Source organism: Amborella trichopoda, chromosome 1 (assembly GCF_054954075.1).
Source record: "Amborella trichopoda isolate Santa Cruz 75 chromosome 1, AtrichopodaSantaCruz75HAP2 v2.0, whole genome shotgun sequence".
Lineage (NCBI taxonomy): Eukaryota > Viridiplantae > Streptophyta > Magnoliopsida > Amborellales > Amborellaceae > Amborella > Amborella trichopoda.
In genome coordinates this window covers 48,925,316-48,937,024 of record NC_142336.1, presented here as the reverse complement: position 1 = coordinate 48,937,024, position 11,709 = coordinate 48,925,316, and the positions used below count along the sequence as shown (strand labels likewise).

Genomic DNA, 11,709 nt, shown 5'->3' with positions numbered 1-11,709 from the left:
GAAAGGGCATAATGTTCTCTTATGCTGGACATTTGGGCACGACTGTGAATAAGGCAGAGTTCTTGGCTCTTCTTCATGGCTTGAAGCTTTGTGCATCTAGGAAGTTAGAGAGAAATTGTGAGATAGAAGGGGACTCCCTTAATGTTATTCATGGCTTGAAGTTTTTGCATCTAGGAGCAATTGTGAGATAGAAGGGTACTCCTTTAATAATATAAAGTGCTGCAAAAGAGAACAGAAGGTCCCGTGGAGATGCGAACTGTACTGTTCCGGGTGCTCGACTCGGCTAGTTCTTTATCCACGTCTTTTTTACATATCTATTAGGAAGCCAATGATATGGCTCATGCCTTGGCAAAAGGGGAGTTCTTTTACAGACGATGTAATTTCATTTTAGTAGACCTTAATAAAATTTGACGATGTAATTTTATTTCAGTAGATCTTAATAAAATTTTATAAACAGTCATTAAAAAACCACAACTACATCAACAAATAACAAAAGTAATAACCAAGGTATGGGATGGCTAAAAGAAAAAAAAAAAACAAAGAACTCAGTTTAGGATTGTATTTAACACAAATCTTAAGAAAAAAGCTTTCTATGTTCCCCCTACCATCCAACCGTTTATTTTTTATCAAGAGATTCATCATTTGATCTGAGATCCGACGTCTCAAAGTATTTTATTGTTATCTTTTTAATACAATCTTTTTTAATATGAAATTTGGTACGTACCATCTTCTCATTGGTATGCACCTATAAAAAATATCAACAATAATTTTTCGATAAAAAATAATGACCAAAATACCCTTTAAAACTTTCAAGGGTATTTTGGTCATTTTATTTTATTGAAAATATTTTTTTTTATATTTTTCGTTAGTACGAGTTTAATAAAAGAATCGACATCCAAAATTTGATCAAAACAGTGTAGAGATGTGACATTGTGATTGGAACAATTTTAGAGGTTGGATAATAGGGAACATAGAACTTCTATGGTGTAGAGCTTTCCCAAATCTAAAAATCTAAAAATATGAAATACTGACAATGAAAACCTAAAAAAAGGAGATGAATCAAACTTAGGTTTACAGAGAGTAATATAAAACCGGACCATAAAATATGCGCAAGCAAATCTCAATATTTGAACCTCACTTTTGAGACTCAATTGCTTTAATGCGTAGTTGTGACCTCATCGCCCTCTTCATTTCGGCGTTCTTGGCTTTAAAGTAAAAACAAGATTATTAATTGGGTTATTATTCCTCTGCCTCCAATTTTTCGGGTAATACCATTTTCCTAGAATATTTCTTTTCCTAAAATACGATGAGAAGCTATTTTTAAATTCTGATATCACTTTTTAGACACTTTTTAGACATGAAGTTCCAAGAAACTTAGGACATAAAAAACAAGGAAAATTCTTTTCTAGATTTTTTTTTTTTTGGGAAAAAGATAAAATGCACTCTTGTAAACATGGTTTTTGATAAACTCAGAAGTTATTACTCGAGGTTACTTTTCAAAAAGGAGTCGTACTTAAATTGAAAACTTGCTTATTGCGGTTAGGAAAGAGAGCTTACCATAAGACCAGGACATTTAAGTGACATTCCCTAAAACGCTGGTGTCCATAAATAACCTTCACTCTGTTTAAGGGAGTGAATGGCGGATGTGCCACGTAACATAAAACGCCGCTGGGTATTCTTCCCAATTGCATATTCAGAATCATATATACAATCATTTAAATTACAATATGAAACACCAACATTCATTGATTTACATTCATTAAATTGCATACAATCATTTAAAATCATATACCTTGAAAGAATAAGAAGAAAAAACCATGGTAACTAAATTTTCTGCTCAAATGTTCTTCACAGTTACCTGTGATCAGGAAACGACCTTGTAAAGAGCAGTGCAAGACCAGACACTCCCCTTAACACCAATAATCTCTCATCAACATAGGTTCCACACGTAATTTTTGACAAATCAAACATCTCAGGTGGGATCTGCAATCTCACTTCCTTTAAAATTTTTCCCCCAGTTTCATCATTTTCTGGTGAAAAACCCAACTCCAATCCCACCACCAGCTCCTCTACGGGGACCACTCTAGCAATAGGCAGGCTAAACGGGCCCTGCCTACCCCACTTTGCTGACTTCCTGGCGGTTGATTCTTGAGATTCCGGTAAGGGAAGCCCCGATTTTTCAGAAAGAGATTCGTCAAGATAGTGCCTGATTCCTGAAGTTATCGTTGTCCTGAGAGATGTTTTTAGCTTTCCGGTAAAGTTGGTCTTTTTGTTATGGGGCCACCAAGTCTGGGGCATTAGGGTAAAGTCAATGTTTGACGAGAGAGAAAAAGTGAGAGCAGGGACAGCCGAAGGGGTTATGGTGAGATAGGCATTTCCAATGAGAAGAGAGGGAGAGGCTTGGCGGAGGGTGAGGCCGATGTGTGTTCCGGTGCAGTATAGAAGCCGCCATGTGCCCGGTAGGAGTTTTGGCCAGTTCTGTGAGGATTTGATGGTGAGAACAAAATGCCCTAATAGCTTTGTGCGTGCGCGTGTGTGCAGAGAGAAAGAGAGAGGGAGAGAGAGAGAGTTGTTTGCAGTAAGATCACATTGTAACGCACTATGAGAGAATGTGATGCACTTGAAAAGGACAAGGCGATGAAAATTTGTACTATACCTTGAGCTTTGGATAAGGGTTGAGCATCTCCAACAGTTCAATGAAGTACGCCAACCGGTTCCGCTACACATGAAACAAAATTCCCAAGAGTTTCACCACATGCAATCTTTTGTTTATGTGTCTAGCTAGTTGCAGGCACATGAGCAACAATATGAAAGAAAAAAATCAGAATCGGAAAAAGGAAATGTGATGGTAACAAACATAGTGCTTGGTAATTTTACCAAAAACTGTCCTTTCTCATTCATGCAGTGTGGGTTTGTGCGTGTGTGTTTGAGAGAGAGAGAGAGAGAGATATGATCGTATGTTTTGTTACGTACTGAGAGCAAGTGGAGGAGAATAGATATCATAGTTCTCAAATTTTAAAGCATATAAAACCTTCTCTTTTAATAAAAAACCAAAAGGATTTACACACAAGTTATACTGGAATTCATTATGGAAGTGTTAAACCTGAGAAAGACCGTATATGTATTCCTCTGTAATCTTAACAGCCATCGAACCCAAGCTCCACTTGATAAGTTCCATGGATGGATCAACCCGCCATCTTGGACCACATAGGAAAGGGTGCCTCAATGCATCTAAACAGCTGCAACAAATTCACAGCTGCTACTTTAACGCGTGTCACAAAGCAAACAAAAAAAGTTTTTTTAAGTTAGATAAATCAGTTTCACAAAACGGAAATTACATGCCCTGCATTATTTTGCCTTCAAAAAAAGAAAGTATACAATAAGACCATTCACCTTTGGTACAAGAAAGTCACAATTAAACTTAGCCATTAGATGTGAAATTAGGTGACTGCATTTGTTCCACTGACCAAGCTCAAAGTTTAAAAGAAATTCTTTCGAACTCTGTGACACACCCAAGCTATCAAATTTTATATCGGATGGTTATGAGTAGTTCTGGCCTCCTTATACTAAAAGTAAATAGTCTCATTGTATACAACCCTCTAAAAAAAACTGCAAATACAACTGCAACACATACAAAAGCTACTACTTTAAAAGTTTAAAGTGCGTCACCAAATACAAACAAATCAGTAAAACATGAAAACAAAAACCAACAAAGAGAAAAAAGAAAACATAAACCAAATTACTTGAGAGTTTTCTAAGTTAAATACATATATCAATCAATTTTACAAAAAGAAAGGAACATGTGCTGCATTATTCCCCCAGTATCACAATCACTTGCAGAATATGTAGGAATTTACCTTATTGGCAAAAAACCTAGGACATCTAACCACCCCCCACTCCCACTCCCACACCCCCGAAACCCCCCCCCCCCCCCCCCCGCCCCCACCCCAACCCAACAAAAAAAAAAGAGGGATGGGAAAAAAAATGAGTGAGAAAATAATGATGATTCATTTGGAAAAAAGAAAGTCTTTCGTTTTAGTGATTTCACATTCAAAAATATTATTGATTGCCAAAGATTCAAAGATATGAAGCTCACTGCCAATCAAGGTTTGAAGTGCATGTCCAAGTCCCCAGCTTACCAAGAAAAAGCAACCATAAGAATAAAAATAAAGAGGTGTATTCCACTGAGCTTCATTATAGAAATTATAGTGTGACAACATCAACATAAAAGGGAATATTTTCTCTTTCAAATCAATTAAGGAAAATATTGAGTTTACCTGATTTTGACAGCAGGCTTTGTTGCTAGCATCAATGATAAAAGGTTCCATCCAGCACCCCAGTTCCTATCTAGCATCTAAAAAACCATCAATCATGACCCTAGTAAATAATTTCAAGAATAAGTACCTAAGAACTAATACGGCTAGATTATCAGCAAATAGGGTAAAAAGGGCAGCAAACCTGTAATCCAATATTTCCAGAGGGAGAATTTTGGGATAAGAGAGGCAACAGAAATTCACGTAGGCATGATGGATCATTTCCCTACATGTTCAGCAAAGATCAGAGTAATCATTTGAAAATAAATCAGACAAAGAAAAGGGGAATAGAAGGACGAAGATTTTGTGCCTAACCTTTGTCAAGAATGATTTGAACTTAGTGAAGATGGAAGGATCCATGAGTTCCCTTAACACCATTTTTGCCATCATAAACCCAACACATCTGTAAAACCAGCACCAGGATAATGAAAGGCTTCTGTAATTCTTTTAGGGTCTCATTGTACATTTCAGTTCTTTTCCTTCAATGCCAAAATTTTCAGTTTAATTTCCATTATCTCTCTCATTTTCTGATCCTCCATATTCTTTGATATTCTGCTTTTTTTTTACTGTTTTTTTTAACACAGGCAACTGTATCATATAGGGGAAAAGTAATTGGTGCGTTGTGTACATGGATGTAAATAAACGGTGGGCCACCTAGATTCAAAACTAATGGTGTTCAATCTATATTAAAAAAAATCTCTTTTTTTTTTTAAATTTATTTTTTCAGATTCATAGTTATCATGTTTTAGATTTTCAATCTTTAAAATTTTAGATCCAAAATCCATATTTTAATTAGATTTTGGAGAGAGGACTCATTAAAATAGGTGAGGTGGGGAACTCAGAGAAACTTTGTCCTTAAATAGGTATTTAAAGTGTTCCTTGTACAAATTGGAGTACACTATATACTGAATACAAAATTAGGAAATCGTTCCTGGAATCAAAAGAGGTTGCTCAGTCTTGCAAAGTGACCAAACAGCAGAAGACGAGCAAAAATTGCAGATGGCTTCACACTTTAGGGTGGGTCAAGCACTACAGATGGGTTGAGAGCTCCTGGTTTAGCCAAGCCACCATAGTGCCATTTGCCTCGAAGCACTTACCAAATATACCTTTTCAAAAGAAAAATTGTTTCATGCGGGATGGACTGTCAATTTCTACAATATGAGGTCCTGAGAAGCATCCATCTTAAAGATGGATGCAAGTAGGTGGTCCATCTAAAAACAAGTGTAACTATAGGTCCAAATGTCTTTTTAATATAATTATTATTTCTAGTTTTCAATTTTTTTTTCATATTCATGATCTCCATGTTAAAGATTATATATTCTCCAAAAATTATGATTAAATTATTTAAAAAAAAATATATTTATTGCCAAGCCCGCATTTCTGCAATATGCGGGTTGGCCTGATGCAGTCTCCATGGACTTATTTTTCAGTTTTGTTTTACTTTTATTGTGAGTACAGTTTTAGTGCATTTTCAATTTATATAGGATGTTTTATTTTCTAGCTTTCATGCAACACGTATCAACTTCATTCACACACACTTTCATTCCCCAGGCATTTACGAACCTAAGAAACTAGGGTTTGAGGTAAAATATTCATCAATTCCTATTACACAATTACCACTCAAAGGAATAAGGGATATGATGCGTTCTTTACCCTACCACAATAGTAAGGGACATGATGGGTTCTTTACCCCACCACAGGGCTGGCAAGATCGGTATGATATCACCCAGGCATGTTGGGAATCGCCCCACTTATAGATATTGAAAAGCTAAGCTCACCACTCATACGATTGAGTGAAAATAATCTAGATGCCCCTGAGGTGTATTAGAGACAAGTCCTAAAATAGTTTTGTAGACCAATCCAATTTCAAAAGCGATGCGAGGTAGCCCCATATATGCGTGTATCCATTCCATGCATTTTTGGGTATATCGTGATTTGAGGCTTATCTGATCATAGTATCATACCTTATGTCAAATGCAATCATCATTTGCCTTCTATCAATGTTGCTTTCAAGTGGATCGCTATCATGAAAGTATGAAGCATTCCCTAGAATACCTACCTGCAGAACCAGAATATAGAAATGTTTTTCCTTGTGTTAGTTTCATTATGAAAAGAGTCAATTTAGAAGTAACCAGTCTGTTGAGTGTCATAACAGGATGGCGTGCCCCAAAGCAAGAAGACCAGGAAAGATAGAAGACACATGATTAATACAAAAAAAACAATCTTATGTATACCAGAACTCATACAAAAAGCAAACCATAACCTAAAGTATACCAGAACTCATACAAAAAGCAAACAATAACCTAAAGTATACCAGAACTCATACAAAAAGCAAACCATAACCTAGAAATAAGTAATCAAAGCACTGTTGACATCGTTGAGATTAAAATCCAAGAGAAACGAAAGCAACATCGATCATCCACTTGAGCTTACTTTAACATGTCTATCCACTGGGCTGATGTGCACATTCTCTAATCTTAACTCAGTATGAGCAAGCCCATGGCTGTGCAAATAATTCACCTGAGAAAGACAAACAGCACAACTCTCTGAAAACTGTTATCAAAAGAATACAATGTATTGTTTAAAGATCATGAACTCTTAAGGAACCCCAATGGAATGATGAGTACGAGACTTACACCAATCAAAAGATCCCTCATTAAAATCCTAATAAGTCTCAGCTGACGAGAAACTGCAGGTCCCCCAACTGTGGCATCACCAACTCGCCTTGCACACTCTTCATCCAGTGCCAGAGTTGCTTCTAAGGTTGGAAGCCAATCTGCTTGTTGAAGCCAATGCTGAAGGGAAAAGCTGCCATGATACTAGAAGAAGCCATAAATCAGTCCAACTCCAGGTTAACCATAAAAGTGTAAAATGCTAAGTGTAAAAGGTTAACCATATACAAGTAAAGGTTAAACATAAATCCACAATTACTCTAGAAGCTCCAACAAACTGAATGCATAATAAAATGCTGAAGCACACAGAAGTGCTTTCATTGTGTAACTACTAGAAGTTTGAAATGATTGAATTGATAATCCTTGATATAATTGATAATCCTTGACATACTCCATGGACCAGAGTGAAAGAGCCATGATCAACACCATTGGATGGTGAAACAAAACCATGGACCTGCATTGCGTATGAATGATACATAAGCTTCTGTCGAGCAAGCTTCTTGAGGACCTGCAAAGTGTCCCAAATTGGTGTTATAGATCCAGCATGTTACGTACACTACATTCACTGAAACTCTACAAGACACTTGTAGGAATAGGGAATGATGTTGTTGAGAGGGAGGGAGGGAGGTGGGTGGGAAGCCAAACCATTTGTACATGACGCACGATCACAAAAGTGAGGATGGGTAAACATAGGTCCCTGGAATTCGAGAGTAGTCTGCATACAGTCAGGGTTCTAAAGTATAGGACATTTTAGTCACTTTTCAAAGGATTGGTGTGTTAAGGCTGCTCTTACAAAAGCTAAGGATATACTAGTCGCTTTCTTGAAAAAGGATGGCGTTTATAGTTTCAAATAGACCTTGAAATATGGGACCACTTTGCAAATTGGCGAAAGGTGTTTCAAAACTCAAACTCAGTATTCCCATTTAATTGATTTGAGCCATTAATCTCAATGGGCAGGCCCAACACCAAACAAAAAACTCATAACTATAACGTATATGATCATGCATCAACAAATATAAGTTATAGATACAAAAGGAAAAGACTTACCTCAAGGGCACGCCTTCCTCGACGCTGTGCATAAAAACTAGCAAGTTGTCGAAGTACAACTTTTGAATTATACAGAGGACTGTTGCATTAAAACAATTGAGATGTTATATAGTTTTATGTGCAACTTAACATAGAGGTTGACAAAAAATTATAAATTGATGGAACCTCCCCCACAAGGAACAAAATTGCTAAAAGAGCTTCATTTAAGATCTTTTGTTTTAAAAAAAACAGTGTCAAGCACAATCCAAATAAAAGCAAGTTACCTGTGAGAATCTCTCACTATGGCTTCAAAAATCACCTCATCCCCCTGCATTAGAATCATTATGCAAATAAGAAACCCCTAAAAATGAGATAAAAAACAATTCCATGATAAACTAATCAAGGTAAAAGTTCATACACCGCATTCTAGCAAGACAGAGAGCTACAAGAAAATCTATAGTTACAAGCAAACAACACTGTTAGAATACAAAGGGTAATATCCACCTTGCCAGCCAGTCCGATACTGACATGATTGCAGAGTACAAAGTCTGACATCTTAAACTTTGTGATGGAACCCACTTCATTCTTGTTCATAAACGAGCTTAGGTAATCAGAATCTTCATTGGTCTCTGGTGGAGCAATGGAATTTCCCTGGGAACATGTAACCTTAATAATTCCCCTCAAAGGCAGTGATCGTTGACTCCCGGAGTATAAGTGAGACGCAAACAATTTCCTTTGCGATGATGGCACATAAACTGATTTAGCAATTCCACATATGCGTTCCTTCCATTCCCTTCGTTGATGTCGATAGACATGTATTGGATCACAACTTCCAATTCTAGACTTAAACTGCGCCCCACTAAAAGCCATTAATATATGGTCCGCCAATTGAGGATGCCTGGAATCAACCAGTTAAGGAAAGGGACTCAAAATGAGTAAGTAATCAGTAATAAAGGTGAGATGAGAGAAGTACATCAAATATGCACTGCACCAAGGAGTTTGGAGGTTGGTGCACATATAAATATATGTGTTGGTGCAAGTAGGGATAGTTTATGCATCAATGTATCACTGCACACATGCATGAATGTTAGTAGACCAATGGAATGGTTAGGTCTCAATGATCCATTTTGCAATTGTCTCAGGAGAAAAGGGGTCAATTTGGTTTTCTATGGGCACCATCAAACACATACGGCTTCTATGGTAAATGCACTGAACAAGAAACTGCATTATTAACATAGCATCACCATCCTTTGAGAAATGATGTGTCTTTTTCTTTTTCTGATAACCAAATCTAAGTTCCATGACTGACAAAAATCTGAAATTGGAGTGTATGGGGAAAAAATCTGATATTGAACAGATGAATATATAGTGTAGACAACAAATCAGCTTTGGAATCAGTTAACTACAATGTAAGCAAGGGATTACAGCGTGATTACAGCTCAAGCACAGGAGGGGGTCAAGAACAGGCTCTAGGCAGAGGTGGCCAAGTTGGGCAGGTGTCACAACGCGATGTCTATAGTTCCATTCTCACCGAGTGCCAATTAACATACCATAAGAAGAAATAAATTACTGCTCAAGTCAAGTATATTTCATCGAGGAATAGGAAAGCCCCATGTGCCAAGCATTCCATTAGGACAAAGTGTCAATATATACTGACAATTAAATACACCAGAATAAAAAGAAAAGAAAATAAAAGACAAAGAAGCCAAGGCACCTCATATCTAGAAAGAGATTGAAGGATCTGCACCTCATATCTAGAAAAGGATTGAAAGATCTTACCAGATGCAACCTCAATATGTGCCAATCCTCTTAGCTTGTGTGACTACTACTGATTAAAATGAGTTGGTTGAATAAACATACACAATTGACATCCCCTAACAAACACTTGCATAGAGGCAAGGATAAGTATGGCGCTCAAGAAAGTATAACCACCAATATTTAATGTCATGAAAACACAAATAAAACCTTCAAAATCATAGGGTTATCAGATGCGAAGAAAATATGTATATCTTGAGTTTAATAAGGACAACAAAGACTCAAACATTAAAATGCCATCTTTTGTTTTGCAAGGCATTGTTAATTAGTATTCATACAAAACATATGGAGGAAAACATGGAACTTCAATCATTTATGAGCAATAACAAATGCTCAGATGTACAGTGAATTTCTTCATGAATTGATCTTATCGGCTTACCCAGATGCTATAAAATATACTGAAAAGCTCAGAGATAAAGAGAGATGCAGACATGCTAGCCAAGTAGATTAAGCGCTTCAGCTTAAAGAGTTTTGTTTTTCTGTAGGGAAACATCATAATAAATGGCATTTTTTCCTATATGCAAGAAGAAGAAAACAAACCCACAACTCCAATCAATCAAAGTTTCACAGAAGTAGACAAACAGCTAATTTAATTATATGCTCTCATGAAAAAACTAAAGAGAAAATATCTCCTGAAGTGAAATCACACAGCGAAAGCATAATTCAGTAAAACAGACAAGTTCTAAATCAGACAAAAATAAATTTTAACATACAAAAACAGAGGAATTCACCATTTCATAATTTGAAAATTTAGTACTTTTTCGATAAACATTTGCAAAAGCTTCAACTGTGAAAAGATGGAGAAGTCGAAGAGAATGAAAAGAATTGGACTATCTATTAGAAAATTAAAATTCCGATGGAATCCCATCATTTGATGACCTAGAAACCAACAAAGCAGGACAATAATCGACATATCAATCATAAAAAATAAAAGAGAAAAGGCCTCAGAAACTCAAGGGAACCACAAAAGCACCAGAATCCACAAACTTCCAACATTACACCTGAGATGCCAAACCCCTAACCATTAACGACTTCCAAAACCTTGTGAGACGCAAGAAACCCGAGAGAAAGAGAGAGAGTCGGAACAGTATAAAAAAACGAAAGTGTCCATCTGGACGGATCCCTTAGCTCCAACAGTGGACAAGAAACCAGAAACTACGAAAGCAATAGCGAAAGAAATTCAAAAGCAAACCCTAAAATGGTAAGAACCAGAAGCAAAAGAAATGGCAAAGAGGAGAAGCAGAGAACTTACAAGAGGAGCACCGAAACGTTAAGAGAAGAACCCAAAGAAGCGGAGGAAAAGAAAGGGTATTTATAAAGGAGGAGGCGTGAGGGGGGAGCGTGGAAGGGCGTTGCACCATGAGTTTCGCGCATGGAATTTCTGCAACGACTCGTGTCTTCCTCATCTCTCTTATAATTTCGGCCTCACTCGCGACAAAACAGAGAATGAGAGAGAGACAAGAGGGAAAAAAAAATCTAAAGGGAAGAAACGAGCTTTGGAAATTTTGAAAATGGGAGTAATTATCTACTTTTATGGGACTAACAGTAAGAGAGAGAGGGAGAGCGTGGTGGTTTGCATTTACAGTTAAAAATGGGAGACGGGATTTTGGTTTAGCGGGAAGAATCCTTAGCTCGTGCCAAGAGTACGAGTGGGACACGTGAGACGGAGAAGCATGCTGGGCGGCTGGGAGTTATTTTAAGTCGTACATTAAAAACAAAAAAAAAAATTATATAAGTTGGAGGCTCTAAACAATCACATTAGCGCGTACCTCAAAAATTTCGCCAACACAACTCAAAACAATCATATGTGTACCCTAAATATATTCAAATTGATCCATTTCGGCTTAAAGACACATGTATACGAAAACAAAAATGGATTTCAA

At 36.9% G+C, this 11,709-nt stretch overlaps 1 protein-coding gene across 21 annotated transcripts; it reads right to left on the bottom strand.

Annotated features, from left to right (window-relative positions):
- Positions 1-1,706: 1,706 nt before the first annotated feature.
- ORG1 (OBP3-responsive protein 1) lies at positions 1,707-11,208 on the bottom strand. 21 transcript variants are annotated; one of them, XR_016058038.1, is made up of 15 exons: positions 11,079-11,208; positions 9,791-9,895; positions 8,516-8,909; positions 8,296-8,339; positions 8,033-8,111; positions 7,377-7,493; positions 6,950-7,132; positions 6,747-6,833; positions 6,278-6,372; positions 4,629-4,716; positions 4,459-4,539; positions 4,278-4,377; positions 3,104-3,256; positions 2,657-2,719; positions 1,707-2,478 (listed from the first exon to the last, which is right to left on the bottom strand). XR_016058038.1 is itself a non-coding variant. In XM_088870030.1 (15 exons), the coding sequence occupies exons 7-15, from the start codon at positions 6,968-6,970 to the stop codon at positions 1,855-1,857; spliced, it is 1,272 nt and encodes a 423-aa protein (XP_088726156.1). In that variant the 5' UTR covers positions 6,971-7,132; positions 7,245-7,493; positions 8,033-8,111; positions 8,296-8,339; positions 8,516-8,909; positions 9,791-9,895; positions 11,079-11,208; the 3' UTR covers positions 1,707-1,854. The 21 variants fall into 21 exon arrangements, 5 of the variants coding, with proteins under 5 accessions (XP_088726156.1, XP_011626320.2, XP_011626321.2 ...); XR_016058034.1 differs by having other exon boundaries at positions 3,104-3,239; XR_016058019.1 differs by having other exon boundaries at positions 3,104-3,262; positions 4,278-4,354.
- Positions 11,209-11,709: the final 501 nt, after the last annotated feature.

What these genes read in the sequence shown, in the direction of transcription:
- ORG1 (XM_011628020.3), bottom strand. Translation starts at nt 11,200, where the DNA reads ATGCGCGAAACTCATGGTGCAACGCCCTTCCACGCTCCCCCCTCACGC. An exon ending in TGAGGGATCTTTTGATTGGT is followed by an intron (nt 6,834 to 6,949) that starts GTAAGTCTCGTA and finishes TGTCTTTCTCAG; the next exon opens with GTGAATTATTTGCACAGCCA. An exon ending in TCAAATCATTCTTGACAAAG is followed by an intron (nt 4,540 to 4,628) that starts GTTAGGCACAAA and finishes CTGAACATGTAG; the next exon opens with GGAAATGATCCATCATGCCT.